This window comes from Phoca vitulina, unplaced genomic scaffold (assembly GCF_004348235.1).
Source record: "Phoca vitulina isolate PV1807 unplaced genomic scaffold, GSC_HSeal_1.0 scaffold67, whole genome shotgun sequence".
Classification (NCBI taxonomy): domain Eukaryota; kingdom Metazoa; phylum Chordata; class Mammalia; order Carnivora; family Phocidae; genus Phoca; species Phoca vitulina.
Genome location: NW_022589770.1, coordinates 3,100,520 through 3,118,377, shown reverse-complemented (window position 1 = coordinate 3,118,377; position 17,858 = coordinate 3,100,520). Strand labels below are relative to the sequence as shown.

The 17,858-nt window shown below is 38.4% G+C and overlaps 1 protein-coding gene across 5 annotated transcripts in view; it reads left to right on the top strand.

Annotated features, from left to right (window-relative positions):
* Positions 1-17,858, top strand: part of SH3GL2 (SH3 domain containing GRB2 like 2, endophilin A1) — a 227,306-nt gene that overhangs the window by 171,260 nt on the left and 38,188 nt on the right. For 3 of the 5 annotated variants that reach the window (XM_032392339.1, XM_032392337.1, XM_032392341.1), the window contains exon 2: positions 10,791-10,859. In XM_032392339.1, coding sequence (XP_032248230.1) covers positions 10,791-10,859 — 69 coding nt within the window. Of the gene's footprint in view, positions 1-10,790; positions 10,860-10,993; positions 11,065-16,648; positions 16,701-17,858 lie in introns of those variants that run through there. The other 2 variants (XM_032392338.1, XM_032392340.1) reach the window with 2 other exon arrangements.

Sequence of the window (17,858 nt, the reverse complement as noted above, 5' to 3'; positions counted from 1 at the left end):
TGTATGATTCCATTTATATGACATTTCTAAAAAAGGTAAAGTTATGGAGATGAAAAACAGATCAGTGGTTACTGCCACCTAAGGGTGGCAGTGAGCATTGACTGAAAATGGGCACATGGGGTGATAGAACTATTTAAAACCGGATTGTAGTGATGCTTGCACAGCTACATAAATTCGCCAACACTCAGAACAAAACTAAGGTCTTTGGTGTGGCCCAGAAGGCCCACTACCACTGGATCTCTCCTTCATCCTACAGCTTCAGTTCTTGTCATTCCCTGCTTTATATTCTGATATCTCGTGGCACTGAAATATTTGTACTTTCCTGCAAATACTGTGTTTTTGCCTGTTTGCTTTTTGTCACATGGTAACTTCTACAGGAGAAAGCCTCTTCTGTTTTCCATGTCTACTCTTCTGTCCCACTTACACCCGTTTGAGAATTAGCTCCAGGATCAGCTGTCAGAAGATTTCCCCAGTCTTGTCTTCATATCCAGCTAAGGCCAAATTGTCTATCCTAGACTCTGATTGTAGTATTTTTTTTTTTTTTAAGATTTATTTATTTCAGAGAGAGAGAGAGACCACAAGCAGGGGGAGGGGCAGAGGGAATCTCAAGCAGACTCCCCGCTGAGCACAGAGCCCACACAGGGCTTGATTCCACCACCCATGAAATCACAACCTGAGCTGAAACCAAGAGTCAGATGCTCAACTGACTGAGCCACCCAGGTGCCCCAGTATTCTACTTTTTAAAAAAAAAGTACTTACCCCATTATATTGAAATGGTTTGTTTATATATATCCATATATCCCACCAGACTGTAAGTTTCCAGAGAGCACGTGCCATGTCTTATTTGCATAGGAAAACTCCAGGGCCAGCAAAATCCCTGGTACATAGTAGGCATTCAAACTGAGTTCTGTTGCATTCATTCCATTTGATGAATTACTGTAAAAATGATTTGTTTTTATTTTTATTTTTATCAGAAGGAGATTTGCATCAAAATAACCCTGATTTTTTTGGGGGGGGTTGGATACCATAGCATATTCTTTTCAAACACTTTGCGTGGTATTTTCTCTTTTCTTCCTTTTCCTGATTTATTATCTACCTTTGTCTACTATAAGTAGCACCGTGGCAGGTAGGAATTGTGTCTATTAGTGTTCTCCAGAGAAAAAAGAACCAATGAGATATGTAGGCAGAATTTCTTCTTTCTCAAGGTAACCTCAGTTTTGTTCTAGAGACCTTTCAGTTGATTGGATAAGGCTCACCTACATCAGCAAGGTTAGTCTCCTTTACTTAAAGTCAACTGATTGTGGGTGTTAACCACATCCATAGATTATCTTCACAGCAATACCTGGATTAGTGTTTGACTGAAAAACAGTACTATAGTTTAGTGAAATTGACACCTCAAATTAACCATCACGGAAAAGACATCAAATTTTTAATTGTAAGGGGTCTTAGAACTCTCCTGGTTATCTGAGCACACCCTGTGCCCACCCCATTTGTGAATGAGGAAACAAAGGCTCAGTGAGTTTGTGGTTTCATTTCACAAAACAGAAAATGGCTTTCCAGCAGTTTCTCTTAACAAGTGAAAGCCTAGGGCTACTCCATCTTGCCTTATCAACTGAGTCATCAAATATTAGGTTCTACGTCATTCATTAACCAGGACTGAAACCTCGAATGAATTATTGGTACCTTTTATTTCCCTTTGTGAGTTCTGTTTTTCTTTCAAGAGAATTTATTGCTGAACTTTAAATAGAATTTTAAAAATACTACATGACATAATTCTGGCCCCAAGTATAGAGTCTATTTTTAGCACACACTGTCCTTTTATATCTTGTTCAATTTCAGTGACTTATTGCAGTAGACTATGAAAATGTATAAATTTTTTTCTATTGTCAGAGATGGGAAACTTTATGGAAGTATTCTCTCCCTCTCATGAGCCCCCCTCTCCTAAATGATCCTTTATCTGATAAGGAGCTAGCTGATTTGGGAAGTTGAAAAATAGAGAAATGCTGGTTGTCTTTTATTCTGTACATTTTTCATATTTTTTTTTTTTTTTTTACCTTTTTCATACTTTTAAAAAAAGTTTTCTAGAAGAGGGGCGCCTGGGTGTCTCAGTCATTAAGCGTCTGCCTTTGGCTTGGGTCATGATCCCAGGGTCCTGGGATCGAGTCCCGCATCGGGCTCCCTGCTCAGTGGGAAGCCTGCTTCTCCCTCTCCCACTCCCCCTGCTTGTGTTCCCTCTCTCTCTGTGTATCTCTCTGTCAAATAAATAAATAAAATCTTTAAAAAAATTTTCTGGAAGATAAAAATAGGATCATTTGCAAATGAAACTACAGGTGATAGTGTAAACTGTCTTTCTGGGGAGGGCCTGAAGTTCTGCATGATACTTCAATAATTGGTCCTACCAATCCCCTTTGAGTTGTGTACATAAGTAATTAGCTACATAGTCAATGGGAAATTCTCACTTTGGGGAAATAGGGCTTATAAAGTTATTACTTTTAATCTTAGTGAATCACACCAGAAATAATTATAACATGATGTAAATCAGTTACTGTATTTTCTATATAGTATTTGACCAGAAGAAAGGGGAAGATTGGAAGCTGGGAAAAGGGTGAAGTGCTTAGCCCACCCAAGCTCATTTTAAAGTTTTTAGCTCCAGATACTTAAAATCAGTTTTTATCCTATTGAATTCTTAGGGGTTAGGGGAAATCACAAGTTTTTATATCATGTAAAAAGAAACTTTCCACTTTCCACTCTTTAATATACAAATTCTACTTGAGAGTAAGAAGTAGAATTAGCCCAATTTAGATAGATAAAAATGCCTTTAATCATTCTCTAAGAAAATCGGAAGTTTCTGGTTGGGAAAAAATAAATATATATATTTTTGAAATTCACTTTCAAAACATCATGGCATTTAAGCATTCCAATTTAATGACAGCTGAGAAAAACTGGTGTGAAACTTATATTCCATGAAATGAATCCACCCTGCCTTTCAAATATGGGAATACCACCATCTGGAAAAACAAGATCTACTTTTTTTAGACAAATACCAAGAAAGCACTGCTGTAATTTTGACTGTCCTGTTTCCTTCTGAATATTTGATATGTCATCAAGTATTTGATATGTCATCAAGTATTAGAATATTTAATTTTTGGTACCTTATTAATAAATAATGATTAAAGAACTTTCGTGGAGAATTAGAATATGGACTTCTTTTATTTATTATCATAGGTAATGCCTTTCTACAAGTACTGGGAAAACAGTACTGTGTTCCATAGAGGTAGTTATCATAACTTCTTTTTAAAGAACTTGTGCATTAAGTAATGTTGTTCTTTAATGCATTTAAATTACTTAGTATTTTTTTGACCAAATATAAGAAACCAACTTAAAATTTTGCCTTTCATGTGAGTAAGACCACTTGTTAAGACATAATAAACCCTTATTTTAATAATGATTTTTGTTAGTTTATAATGTGCTCTTTATATGTACATTCCAGTTTAATTCTTTAAAAAATCCAGTGTTGGATGATGTTGTTTTTCATTTCTTAGGTGAAGAAATTGAGGGACTAAGAAGTTACGCATCTTCTCTTTCACACAGCTGTTGGATGTCATTGTCAGGGCCAAATTCATGTCTCTTGACTCCAAATCCAATTTGTTCTAAAATCTTAATTCATGTGGCTTTCAATGACTTACTTGTCAATGAGATTTCATTTTATGTATAAATAATTTTGTGGATTGATTCATAGTGCAGATGGGCAGGATAGTGTATGAATACAGTTCTTCTTTTTGCTGTGAACAAACTAGGTATGATTAACGTATGGATTGTTAAAGTATTCTATTTTAATATGAGTAAACACATTGTGCAGCACTTCATGAATTATTTTTGATTTTTTAAAAAAACACTTGGGAAAAGCATTATATTTACTTTCTCTCATGTGTGGGGTTATATATATGTATATGTATATATACACATACACATAAATATGTTTGCCTGTGTGTGTGTTTATACACATATATGTGGATATGCATGTAAACTAAAATACATATATATTTAGAATCAGGATTAATGGGAAGAATATATATTATTAATACTAATTATAATTGTTCTAAAAGTAATTTGGTGGGTAAATGTCGAACGGTTATAATGAAGAGAGAATTTTCTTTAACCTTGGCTATAAATAAAATATACATCATAGATTGTTGAATTTTCTAATTTTTTGCCTGTTACTGATAGAGCAAAAGATATTACACTTTAGGGAAAGATTAAACTCTGAGAAAGAGATACAAAACCAGTGCTAACTCATAGTTAAAGGTCTTCCTTTAATTTATGTATGATTTTTGGCCTTAGAATAATTCATTGAGATCATTTTTTCACCTGATAATTGAATGTCTACTTTTCAAGCACTATGTTAGTAGGTACTACAGCCTTAGACATTTTTAAACAAAGAAGTATGAGATATGATTCCTGCCTTTAGCATCTTAAAATTCAGATGAGCAAATATCTCAGCAATTTTATTCATGAAGTGGCTAATTCCAGGTAATCCAACAGATGATGCACTAAGAATGCAAATGAAATCTAATAACTTCCAGCAAAGGGGGGCAGTCAGGATGATCTAGAAGGTGAGATCTGGGTGATCATGTTAGATAATCAGTAGGATTTAAAAAATAGAAAAAGGAAATAGGCCCGAGTATAAGACAGAGGGAATAAATACAGCACATTTGGTGGATGGTAAGGAAACCTAGCCTTGTATGATGTATAATAAGAGACAGAGCTAAACAAAAAACAGAGAAGTAGGAGGTAAATCACTTTGCATGAATGAATTTCATATCTAGTCTACTGAATTTCACTGATGTCATTTTCAAGGAGACCTCTATAAAGGCAGTAGGAAACAGGGTAGTTGGGTCTTCAATGTTTAGTAAATGAAATGCAATGCAGGGAAAAATCAGAGCTGGAATTAGAGGAGGGAGTGTCTTTTTCCCAGAGGTGCCAGTTAATGTGGGGGAGGATGAGTCATTGTTGGAAAGCAGTGCAGCATCCTCTGGGCTGTGAACAGTGGTCATTTATTTAAGCTGTCTCTTGCTACTGGTTCCCTTTGACATTTTTCTTATTTGGTATATGGAGAAAAATAGCATGAGACAATGCTACTGCAGACTCAGAATTAAGACTTTTAATTTAAAACGTGACTTGATTGTCTTATTTTTTTTTCTTTTTTGGAAAGTTGTGCCTTTTGAAAGACCATCCTAGAGTGAGGTCTTATTTGCCTCACTTTATGTTTTCTTTGTCAACCTAACGTTAATATTTACAAAAGGACATTGTAGTTCAATTCCACAAATCTTAACCAAGTACCTGTTGTGAGGAATACAATAAAGAATCATATGACCTCAGTGATATGAGGAATTCTTAATCTCAGGAAACAAACTGAGGGTTGCTGGAGTGGTGGGGGGTGGGAGGGATGGGGTGGCTGGGTGATAGACATTGGGGAGAGTATGTGCTATGGTGAGCGCTGTGAATTGTGTAAGACTATTGAATCACAGACCTGTACTTCTGAAACAAATAATACATTATATGTTAAAAAAAAAAAAAGGGAAGAAGATAGCAGGAAGGGAAGAATGAAGGGGGGGAAATCAGAGGGGGAGACAAGCCATGAGAGACTATGGACTCTGAGAAACAAACTGAGGGTTCTGGGGGGGTGGGGGGATGGGTTAGCCTGGTGATGGGTATTAAAGAGGGCACGTACTGCATGGAGCACTGGGTGTTCTACGCAAACAATGAATCATGGAACGCTACATCAAAAATTAATGATGTAATGTATGGTGATTAACATAACATAATAAAAAAAATAAAATGGAATGGCAAAAAAAAGAATAAGAGAGAGGAAGGTGAAATTGTTGGTTTGATTGGAATACAGAGTATATGTAGAGTGTAATGGTAGATAAGATTAGAAGCGAAAGCTGTCAATGTTGTGTTAAGGGGTACAATTGGGAGTTTTGAACAGAGGAGTTTGTTTTTTGATGTTTTGGATTTTTTTGTTTCATTTTGGGTGGTACAGGGGAGTATATTGGCTTATTTGTACTGTTTTGTTTGATCCAAATACCTTTGCTGATGTTCATGTAAACAGGTGATCAATTAAAAAAATATGTAGGTGATCATTTTCTCAAGTGGCAAGCATATTATCCAAAGTATATTAAAACAGCATCTGAAAATATTCAATACTATGAAATCTTGGTTTTAGGAACCATCTTACTGGAAAATAGTAGGGCAAAACTATTCTTAAATAATTGGTATTAAATAAGGAAAACAAAGACCAGATAGAATCAGGGAGCCTATATTCCTCACCTTGACCCTTATTCATAAAAAGATCGAAGTTTTAGTAATGACATGTAAAGATCAGGAGGGGCAAATATTTGCTATGCTCCTAAGTAATGAGTCAGTGTTATGTAGCCCACTGTTCAATTCAATGCCTTGATATATTTAGATCCTTTGTGACCTGAAAAAATAATAGCCCCAAGAACAATGTAGATGTCATTTTGAATATTGCTTTTTTCCAAGAATCTAGTTAGATAAGAAATTTTTATTATATCAGTCAACCAATCAGATCAGTACCAGTATCTAACTGCTAGCCTCATTTAGTATCAAACAACGGGAGCTGTTTCTCCCTCAAAGGTCAAGTTTTGTAGAAAAGAGAAAAGGCATGGGATCTCTCAATCAAATTTTCTTTCTCTACCTCTCCCTCCCCCTCTCTCCCTCACTCACATCCACACTAAGTATTTTAAACCAAATATGTAAAGCCAGTAGACTGATGTTTTGGCCTAGGTGTGAGTTATAGGACTAGTTCTAAATTATTAGTGGCCATTGGGATTCCATTTGGTATTCTGTTGGATATAATGAGCCAGCTATTGTGATGCTAGCCTGTTTTTAAGTGCAAAAAGGGGGGAAATTAAAATCCCAATTGAGCAAGTTGAGATTGAAAGTGTGATATAGGCTTTGTGCTTTTGATTAAGGCCATATTTTATTCTCCAGAGATGATCAAAATGTGATTAACCCAAGGTTACCAGGATTCTCTAATGTTACTATAAATGGAGACATTTCTCATCTATTTTTTGGTGATAATTTTGTAAATAAAAATTAAATGTCTCCTTCATAGATCATAGGAGGGTCTATTTTTGACCAAAATCAGATGTCTGGATATAGTGAGTTCCCTGACATTGGAGACAGTCAGGTAGAACTGAGAGACAGTTGATTGGAGGTTGTGTAGCAAATATTTCTTGATTTTGTTAAGACTGACTACAGTAGAGTTTCCCAGTCCAAATTTAACTGAAAACCATGTACTTCAAGAATAATAAGACACAAAAGAGGCTGAAATATGAGCTAAAACTGTCATCAGCTGAGCAAAGTGAAAGGGATTGAATCTGTAAGAATCACAGTAAAAATTTGTTTGGTAATAGCAAAAGTTGAATTAATAACCTATAAGGCTCCTTCTCTTCCTAATTTTCTATAACTTAATCCCAAACATGCAGGTCAAATCACTGGCACTTGGATCCCATCAGGAGATTCTAAACTGAATTCTAGGGCCTTCTATCCCCATTTCTGGTTTGGTAAAAATATTTAAGAAATAGGCAAAGAGGGGCACCTGGGTGGCTCCCGTTGGTTAAGCGGCTGCCTTCAGCTCAGGTCATGATCCCAGGGTCCTGGGATCGAGGCCCACGTTGGGCTCCCTGCTCAGCGGGGAGCCTGACTCTCCCTCTGCCTGACGCTCCCCCTGCTTGTGTTCTTTCTCTAGCTGTCTCTCTCTCTCTGTCAGTTAAATAAATAAATAAAATCTTTAAAAAAAAAAAAAAAGAAATAGGCAAAGAGCTGACTTCTGTTCCATATTACAGTCAGGCTTTAGATTAGGTGGTATTGATGCCAGGCAAATCCTGGATCTGTACGGACTGCTAGAATAGTTGATAACTAGCATCATTCAGGACACAGGTTAAGTGAGAGGGCTGATGTCAAGGACCAAGGGTTAAGGCCGCAAATGTAATGGAACTTCAGGCAAAGAAGGCCAGCACCACGGACAGCTCCCGAAAACTCGGCTAGGGGTGCAAAGAAACCTAGGGTTTAGCTTGGAAAAACTGCATTCAGGTCCTGGTTCCACCTGTTCCTAGTTAAAGATCACTAACTTGGACAGGCAGTTTAACTTCTGCAACCTTCAGTTTTCTCATCTGCAACATGGGAATAATATGTGCTCTACACAGTTCTTGTGATATTTAGATGATAAATTGCAAGTGAAAGTATGTGTCAGCTATACAAATGAAAGATGTTAATATTGTTTTTGTTAGTGTTACACTTTTAATAATTGACATTTATTTACCCAAGGTTATATAATATTAATGAAAATTGATAGATTCTTCTCAAGATTTGACACAACAGTTAAAAAAAACTGATAGGGAAACCAGGTATAAGCAGGTATTATACTTCATTGGTGAGAGAAGGGAACTGGGATTTACTGCCTATCTTGTGGGTTCAAACATAGGTTCTTATTACTATTCTATTTAATTTTCACAACCACTCTGTCCACCTAGCAAAGAGTAGAGGAGTCTGTCTCTGCTATGGCCTTTCATCACAACACATTCCTTCTGTTACTACTGCTCGGGTGAAATGGGTGGCATCTGGTATACAGGACCAGAGTGGTGATAGAATTCATACTCTCAGTTTTTCCAGTAGTGGTCTCCTCTAAAGGTTTTCCTGTTGGCAGAAAGCAGGAGTGAAAGAGAGATGGGGGGTAAGGAATACACCAAAGCCCTCTACAAGGGGATAACAGAACTCCCATTGCCAGGAGACAGAGCCATGTATCCAAGGACTCCTTTAGAAGGAGATAGACCAGACTTACTGGGATGACCCAGGTTGTTACTGAGATTGCTACAGGTCTGGCCTTGTTGGTAGCCTTCCCTGCAGAGTCCTTCAATCCAGTGGTTATTGAAGGAAATGAAAAATCATACTTCAATATCTGTGTGTGATAACTTTAAAACAGTGACATCTTTTTTTAAAATTTTATTTTATTATGTTATGTTAGTCATCATACATTACATCATTAGTTTTTGATGTAGTGTTCCATGATTCATTGTTTGCGTATAACACCCAGTGCTCCATTCAATACGTGCTCTCCTTAATACCCACCACTGGGCTAACCCATCTCCCCAACGCCTCCCCTCTAAAACCCTCAGTTTGTTTCTCAGAGTCCATAGTCTCTCATGGTCTGTCTCCCGCTCTGATTCCCCCCCTTCATTTTTCCCTTCCTACTCTCTTCTTTTTTTTTTTTTTCATAATGTATTATTTGTTTCAGAGGTACAGGTCTGTGATTCAACAGTCTTGCACAATTCACAGTGCTCACCATAGCACATACCCTCCCCAATGTCCATCACCCAGCCACCCCATCCCTCCCACCACTCCAGCAGCCCTCAGTTTGTTTCCTGAGATTAAGAATTCCTCATATCAGTGAGATCATGATACTTGTCTTTCTCTGATTGACTTATTTCGCTTAGCATAATACCCTCTAGTTCTATCCACGTCGTTGCAAATGGCAAGATTTTTTTTGATAGCTGCATAATATTCCATTGTGTGTGTGTGTGTATGTGTATACACACATACCACATCTTCTTTATCCATTCATTTGTTGATGGACTTCTTGGCTCTTTCCATAGTTTGCCTATTGTGGACATTGCTGCTGTAAACATTGGGGTGCAGGTGCCCCTTTGGATCACTACATTTGTATGTTTGGGGTAAATACCCAGTAGTGCAGTTGCTCAGTCGTAGGTTAGCTCTATTTCAACTTTTTGAGGAACCTCCATACTGTTTTCCAGAGTGGCTGCACCAGCTTGCATTCCCACCAACAGTGTAGGAGGGTTCCCCTTTCTCTGCATCCTCACCAACATCTAATACGGTGACATCTTAATGAAAAGCATCTAACTACCTTTATAATTAGAGTATTTTAAGAGAAACAAAAGTCTCATGTCATTAGCATTTAATATTCCTGCCTTTGATGAAACTAAGGTATTTTTCTTGTGATTACTTCATACATTTTTATTAGATTTAATTTAAATCTTTATTTCAGAATAGAATAGGACATTTAACTTTTTAATGAACATGAATTCTACATGTGGAAAATGATTGTTTGCATATGTAAATTGATGAATATTAAATGGATCATAATGGGAATTGATTGGGTAGCAAAGAAATACCCTCAACTTCTTTCCATATGATTTATCTCATGTTTATAAGGATACAGACAGCTACAGGCAGCTTTATAAGATTGCTATTCACATCCTTTTATCTGAAGATCAGCTGGGCTGATTTTTTTTCTTACCAGTTTGATAGATGCTTGTGATTATCTGTTCAATAGCCCATTGGGAAACAGGTTGAAGAAGTAGCAATTTTCTACCTAGGTAGCATTTTAGACCCATTATCAGAGGGAAATGATAATTGTATGATGCTGTTGTCCCTCAGAACTTTCAAAAGGAAAATGTTAGTGATTAGGTAGTTATATAATGTTGTATATAATAAAGAACACTGGGGTTGAAAGCAGAAGAAATAAGTTCAAATTCTTGCTTCAATACCTGCTGCATGCCTGGTGTTTAGCAGGTTGTTTAAACCTTCTGAGCGACAGTTTTCTCCTATGAAAATGGGACTGTCCACTTATGTCAGAGAATGGTTGTGAGATTATATTAGATGATGTTTCTGAAAGTGCTTGAAACTTTTAACAAAAATTTTAAAAAAGAAACTTTATTATTATTCTCCTTTTTGTTTGTTTTCTTTAGAAAGTGAGTGAGAAGGTTGGAGGAGCTGAAGGAACCAAGCTAGATGATGACTTCAAAGAGATGGAGCGAGTAAGTCTTCACCGCTTAAAGCTCCCTTTGACATGCAGTTGTCTAGCATACTGAGAGGGGGAGGGGAAACGGCTCTCCTCTGGTACCTGAAAATGCATTTTGTTATTTTAAAAGATACTCTCCTTTTGGTGTCTGTTTTAAAACAGAAGATGCCAAGTATCCAGTCTTCCCTTTGTACTGCCCTGAGAACAAAGCCTCCACAAAGGTGAAATGTCATAACATACTTTCCTGGTGGATTTTATCATTGCTTTTCCAAACAGGGACAACATGAAGTTGCATTTGAATCAGCGGTGAGGTGGGAAGGAAGTCGGGGAAGGCAGGGGATGGTGTCCCAAGTGTGTGGGGAGAGTCTGAGTCATTGCCTGGCTGGGGTGGACTGCCTGGTGGGGTCATGCCAGCAGAGGCAGAGGTGTGGTGGGCAGGAGGCCCGAGGGACCTGCCAGCCTTGGCCCCGGCTGCACTTGCACTGCTTGTCCCTCAAGTCAGGTTATTGCTCTGAGTCTCTTATTTTTGTGTAAATGTCAAGTGAGAATACTAATCCCTACTTGGAGGATTTTTATTAAGGATTAAAAACAATGTAAGTCATTTAGCGTTCTGCCTAAAAGATAGCAGGTTCTCGGCAGGTGAGGATGGAGGTGGCAAACAAAATAGCCCATTTCATTTTTCTTGTGACATCTGCCATATTTCCTCTTTGAGACCATTCATAGCAAGTGATAGTTAGGCTTACAGTGAAGAGTGTGTGTTGCGTTGTGCCAAGAATTGTTTCAGATGTTCAATTGCTGATGGGTGAAGGATCTGGGAATACAAACCCTGTACTTGAACAGAGAGGATGTCGAAAGCCTACAGTACCTAGAAAACCGCATTTTTACTTAGTTCCCATCAGTTCCGGCAGGCTGCCTCAGTTTTGCTGTTTGTGCTGTTTGTGTGAAGACCCAAACAAAGAAAATTCCTAGGTACTTTGTGCCTTGTCTTTTTCGGTGTTTTTTCTTTTGAGTTCATTGATGATGTCAGCAAATTCTTGTTTTGTGCTTCCTGTAAGCCAAGCATGTAAGATACAGCAGTGAACTGATAAACAAGGTTCCTGATGCCTCAAGATCATAGTCTAGAGGGGAAGGCCAACTTTGGGCAAATACTGACCAGTGTGGCTAGTATAACAAAACATGGTGCCGGAGAAGCTTGAAACAGAGGAAACACTCACACAGGGTGATTACAGAAAGCCTTCCTGATATTCCAGTGATGATGTGGCGGATGAGTAAGAGTTATTAGAGACTCATATGCCTCTGGTAGAAGAAACAGCAAGTAAGAGAACAGGACACATTTGAGTTCCTGAAAAAAAAAATGAGTCGCCAAGGGACAGGGGTCTTGTGAAATGAGGCTGTGTAGTGTTTACCTAACTGGTCATCCGGGCTAAGTTCTTGAGGTGGACGTCATGATAGCACAGGTCCCCATGAGAGAGATTTAAAAGAGTCCTGAGTCCCAACCAGAAGTCTGGGAGGCCAGCCTCTTACACCTAATGCCTGACAGCTATTTGCCCCCAGTGGGGCAAATGAAGTCTGCATTGGTCCTTATTTCTCAAATCTGGACAGTTCTAAGTACCACGTGATCTTTAACTAAAGCTAGTAGCCACTGCTGTTTATGGTTCTGGAAATGGTATTTTACCCAGCCATCTTCTGCAGCATCTGAGACCAGACACTGACTCACTTGCCTAGAATGACTTGACTTCTTCACTCCCTATAATATTAGAGTTCCTCACGCCTCATAAGAAGCAGCTTGTGGGTCTGTTAATTTGCACCAGCCTCTGTTTCCACCCATTATTTCTTGATCCCCTTATCCTTTGAATCCTCCTTCTCCTCTCAGGTGGGAATTTATAGCATGCCTCCCCAGTGCCATGTTGTTAATGACAGATTAGTCAGGTATTGAGGAATTTAGACCTAAGGAGTCAGAATTTGAGTTCAGCTTTCAGCATCTGCCGGGACTAAAGATAATAAGGTAGGTAGCTCACTGACTAAGGTAAGGCAAACTTTCTATTTCTTAAGTGAAACTAGAAAGAATAGGAAATTGAGAGAATAGAGTAGAATTTATCACTGAGCAACTCATTAAACCTTTGAATCCACCACAATCTTGCAAACTAATTGAAATGAAAGAGGATCTTGTGTTTTAGTTCAGGTAAAGACCCAAAGATATTCTTCTGTCTCTGAGAGTAAAGTTTATTTCTCCTACTTCCTAGGAAATAATTAGCTTCTGAAGCTTTTGTTTCAAAAAAATATATTCCTGGAATTAAGAAAACAAAAAAACAACTGCTGCTGATTGTTTAAGGAACATACCTATGGTTTTGTATTTGGGTTTATACCTAGTAAATTGAGAGATTTACATTTCAGATTGTTTTATTGCATTTTACTATGCACATTTTTTTTAGTCTTATCTGTGGTTCTGGGCAAATTTTACACTCTCTACCCATGCAAAATTTGCATTAAAGGTAAAGATTTTTGTGGTAATTGGAAAGCATGTGTCTTGGATTTGGAATCTAAAATCTTTTCTGTCCTGTTAATTTGTTGATTACTCACAAAAACATTTTAGCTCAGTGTTCCCAAGCCTACAAAAGAATCACCTGTCCACAGTCGGTTTTCTGATCAAGGATTTGGGGTAGAGAGACCTTTTTGTTCAGCTGTGTTCTTAGAGGTGCAATTAGACAACAAAATGAAATAAATTGGAGGTTTGCATCAAGCAGCACTACTAGGAGAGAGAATTGGGTATTCCTAGAGGTTGTTTCTCTAATCAGCTACCCCAGCCCCTCTCCTGCTGAGATGCAGTAAAATTACACATGTGTCTCTTAGCCCTCACAGCTCCCAGAGCTGATTGGTGGAATCCTGCAGCTCTGTTGTCTCTGCGGGAGCCCTGCCCATAGCCATTTCCTTCTTCCTCTTAAGTGCCTTGCTTGTTTATGTGTTAGTTTTAAGTGGTATCTGTTGCTTACAAGATTTGTTAGGTACAGACTAAATTTCTTATTGTGGTGTAGACATTGTGTAAGATTTGTTTATTGAGAAACTACAGATTTTTTGTCAAGAGGAAGTTCTAGAATTTGAGAGATCTCTAATTCCTTCTCAAATTTCCGTCTGTTGCTACAGTTTTGTATGTGTGTGTGCCTATGTGCATGTGTGTGGTTATATTAATTAATTCATGTGGAGTATCTGTAAATATGTCCTCCATGTGCAAAGTGTTGTGCTGGGCATCAGGAATACAAAGATGATTAAGTTACAGTTCCTGCCTTCAGAGGGCTTCCAGTTTTGATGGAATAAATGGGCACATAAATCATGTGGCTTACAGGACATGGTGCTTGGTGCCCTGTAGAGGATGTCCATGAAAGACAGGTTGGTTTCATGGAAGAAAGACTGGTGGAAGCTTTCTAGAGAAAGAGGGTACCTGAGCTAAATCCTGCAGTTTTCTCTTCCCTCTGCATATAACGGTAATATAGAAGTCCAAACCAAGGGGTATAGACCTCTTTTTGCAGCCTGAAAAGTGTCCTGGGAAGTGCCTTCTGTTGAAACCAGAAGAGGTCATAGGGTTGGAAATGTGGCTATGTACCACTTCAGTGAGAATGGAATTCTGAAGGGTAGCCTCAAGTTTTAAGACATGCAGGATGCTGGAAAAGAATGGGAAGAATGCCATTCCATATGAGAATGAGAAAGAGTGGGTTATTTGCAGAGTGGGGTATGGGGAAAAGGCTGATAGGAGAATGTCCATGGTCATTATCTTCATATATTTAATTAGTCATTGGGTGGAAAGGGGTTACATCTTTCTGGCCAACTCCAAGTGGTAAAAATAGAATTAATGAGTAGAAACTCTAGAGAGAGAGAGTCAGGCTCAGTGTAAGAAAGAACTTTTGACTGTCAGAGCTGCTTAAAAAAAAAGCCATGGCTATAACTGAATTCCCCATCACTGCCCATGTTTAAACAGTAGCTAAAATCACAGTGTGACAGTGGTGTGAGGCACACTGGTCATCATCTTTTTGGAGTTTTGTGGCAAGTAATTTGTTACTAATAATGTCACATTTTAATAATACCACTTCATTGAATTCTGGTGGTTTTATCTCAAATGAAGGAGAAAGGTATAAAGTCCCAGCCAGCAGGCTCAGAGTAACACCTGTCCCTGAGTGCACCTGTGGGTGGCTGTCATGCCCCATGAGTATCTTCATGGATGTGGTGATAAAACAGAAGGTGGAGATGACTGTACTAAGACCCTCACTCACTGGCATAGACTTGTAAGATGGGTGAGAGCCCCAGACAAGATGAGCTTTAAAGACACCTTTCTGCTGATCCCGAAATTCAGGGAAGTCATGTTTCTTCTCAGTGATGTGTTTACAATACACTTCCATGCTAATATTCATTAAAGGTAATGCCTAAGAAGATTAGCAAAAAAAAAAAAAAAAAAAAATACACTGGGGAAATTTCAGTTTAATGCCTTGTTTATTTTTATTTTTCAACACACTATTAATTAAGCTTTCTGAATACCAGATAACTGCTATACACAGAGCAGTTTAGGAACAGGTACTTTAATTCCTCCAAGTCAGTAGGGAACTATTAAAACATCCTTATTGGGCCAGCCTATATCTCACTGCCACACAAACTTTCCCAGGGAGCTGTTTTCATTATGTCTCTGTGACTTATTAAATTAGGTGTCTCATTCAGGGTTCTCATTACTTTAAGTGGGTGTGTGTACATTTTTAATAGGTTCGTTTTCTTAACTTCAGTGATGGAAAAATGAAGAATTTGAAAAGATTTTAGTGTTTCATATGGCACATTAACATTTCTTTTTGTGTAACCACTGTGAGTTACCCCATGTCCAAGTGGATGCTTAATTCATCTATTTATTATTGATCATCAGACCCAAAAACTGTCCTCCATTTTAAGATACCTATTTTTTCTTAAACTCTGCTACTGTATCCCTGTGACAGCATTTGGGATGATGCAGTATCTGATGGTATAGGGTCGGATCTTTAATCCTTTTGGTGCCCCACAAAGAATGCTGTGTAGTTCATGTGTGTTGTCACCTAGGTTCAGGATGCAGTGACTACTTTTTCGCTAGTGGAAAAGGTCATATTCAGATGCCTCAGAATGATAACCCCGTTCCAGTCAATCCAGTGCCTTTGGGTTCTCTTGTGTCTTGTCTCTAGAGGCTGAGGCAGCTGGTGAAATGATCAGCATCCACAGGTTCAGTGTGGCACACGGTAAAATTAGAACCTTAGCAAGGGAATGGCAGACTCTTTCTGTAAGCATACTAGGCTTTGTAGGTCAGAGAGCCTCTGTGGCCTCTGTTGTAACTTCTCACTTCTGCTGAAGAGCAACAGCAACTATTGATGATGCCTGAAAGGAAAGAGCATTGCCGTGTTCCAGTCAGAAGACACTGAAATTTGAATCTCATGTAATTATTATGTGCAATGAAATAGGAGTCTTATTTTGAATTTTTCCAACTATTTAAAAATATAAAAACAGCTAGTGGCCCAGATTTGGCCCAGTGGCCACAGTTTGCCAATTCTTGCTTTTGCCCGATAAAGAGTAGAGCGGGTTAAGAGAGCTATTTTTCTCCCTACTCACAGTTGTAAATCACAGGACTGGAGAGTGGAGGAAGAACATCCTGACTCTAAAGTATGACAGTTGCTAAAATTCTGGTATTGAGAAAATTGGAAGAAAAAAGACCAGAAGGATATATGCCTATGCTTTTACCTTCAGAAAAAAAACTTACATTGAATTTTTATGTCCTGAAAACATACCTATTTTTATACATATTTACAGTTTCACCTCTAAACAGCCTTTGCTGGTGGCTCCCTACCCCTCTTCAGACAAGGTGAGTTAAAGAAATGGAGTCTCAGCAGCTCCCAGCAACAGGAGTTGTAATTTAGGATGCATCAAAATTTATTTTCAAGTAGTGGGAAAATTTGGGCGTTGAGGAAATCATGAACTGTATGTTATAAGTTCAGAGCTAAACTGTTGTTCTCAAATGGGAATGAACTCTTGCAAGTTAGGATAAATTATTTAAGTGGAAATCTTAGTTCGTATTAATTATATCAGGCCTATTAATAAGAGAATATGTGCTCTTGGACATGGCCAGTTTAAGTATATAAAGAGCTTCCTAGCAAGTACCTAATAAGGCACACTCAGGGTTCTCACAAGGTAATGGTCCTCCATGACTGACACAGTATAGCTTAGCAAAAAGACTCCCAGACTTTATTACCAAGGACAGAGAAGTTAGAACCTGGTCAGTCTCCTACCTGCAGATGGCCATTGGACTGTTTAGTTCGTCCAGTGGTCCTTCTCAGAAAACCTCTGACCCCCGACCCTAGAACTACTTTTCTTCCCCTCACAGCCATAGTGGATGTGTGACCCCAGACAGTTCATTTCCCTTCTCTAGGTTTGAACTTGCACATTCAAAACATTAAGGCTTTGGATTAGATGTTCCACTGGTCTCTGTTATGTTTAAGTCTATCAAGTGATACCTGTCACGGTAAAATCAAGAGCAAGATGCCTGTGAATGAATTTGCTAATAAGCTGTTCCACAGATTTTGAGGACTTTAAAAAAAAAAAAAATACCCAGAAGATGGGATGGCACATGTTTTCCCCCTGGTCTGGTGTTGTCGGCCACTGCCAGATCCCCAGCCCCATCTGGGAGATGTCACAAAGAGCTTTGCAGCTCTAACTTGGGCTCTCTCTTCATTTGGGAGGTGACTTTGTTGCCTGTCTATGAGGAACTTATGCTTTCAAGAAGTCATAGGGTAATAGTTAAGAACACAGACTCTGGAGCCATAATCAGGCGAGTTTCTTAACCTCTCTTTATCTATTTCACGGGTTTCTGAGGATTAAATGAGTTAAGGTATTTAAAGCCCTTAGAATGATTTTTGACAAACAGAAAACACTTTATGACGGTGATGGGCATAATTATTATTGAGGGCAGGGATAGGAGAAAGTTAGAAATTGGTTAGTAGCCTAGTAGCAGATGACCTCAGAA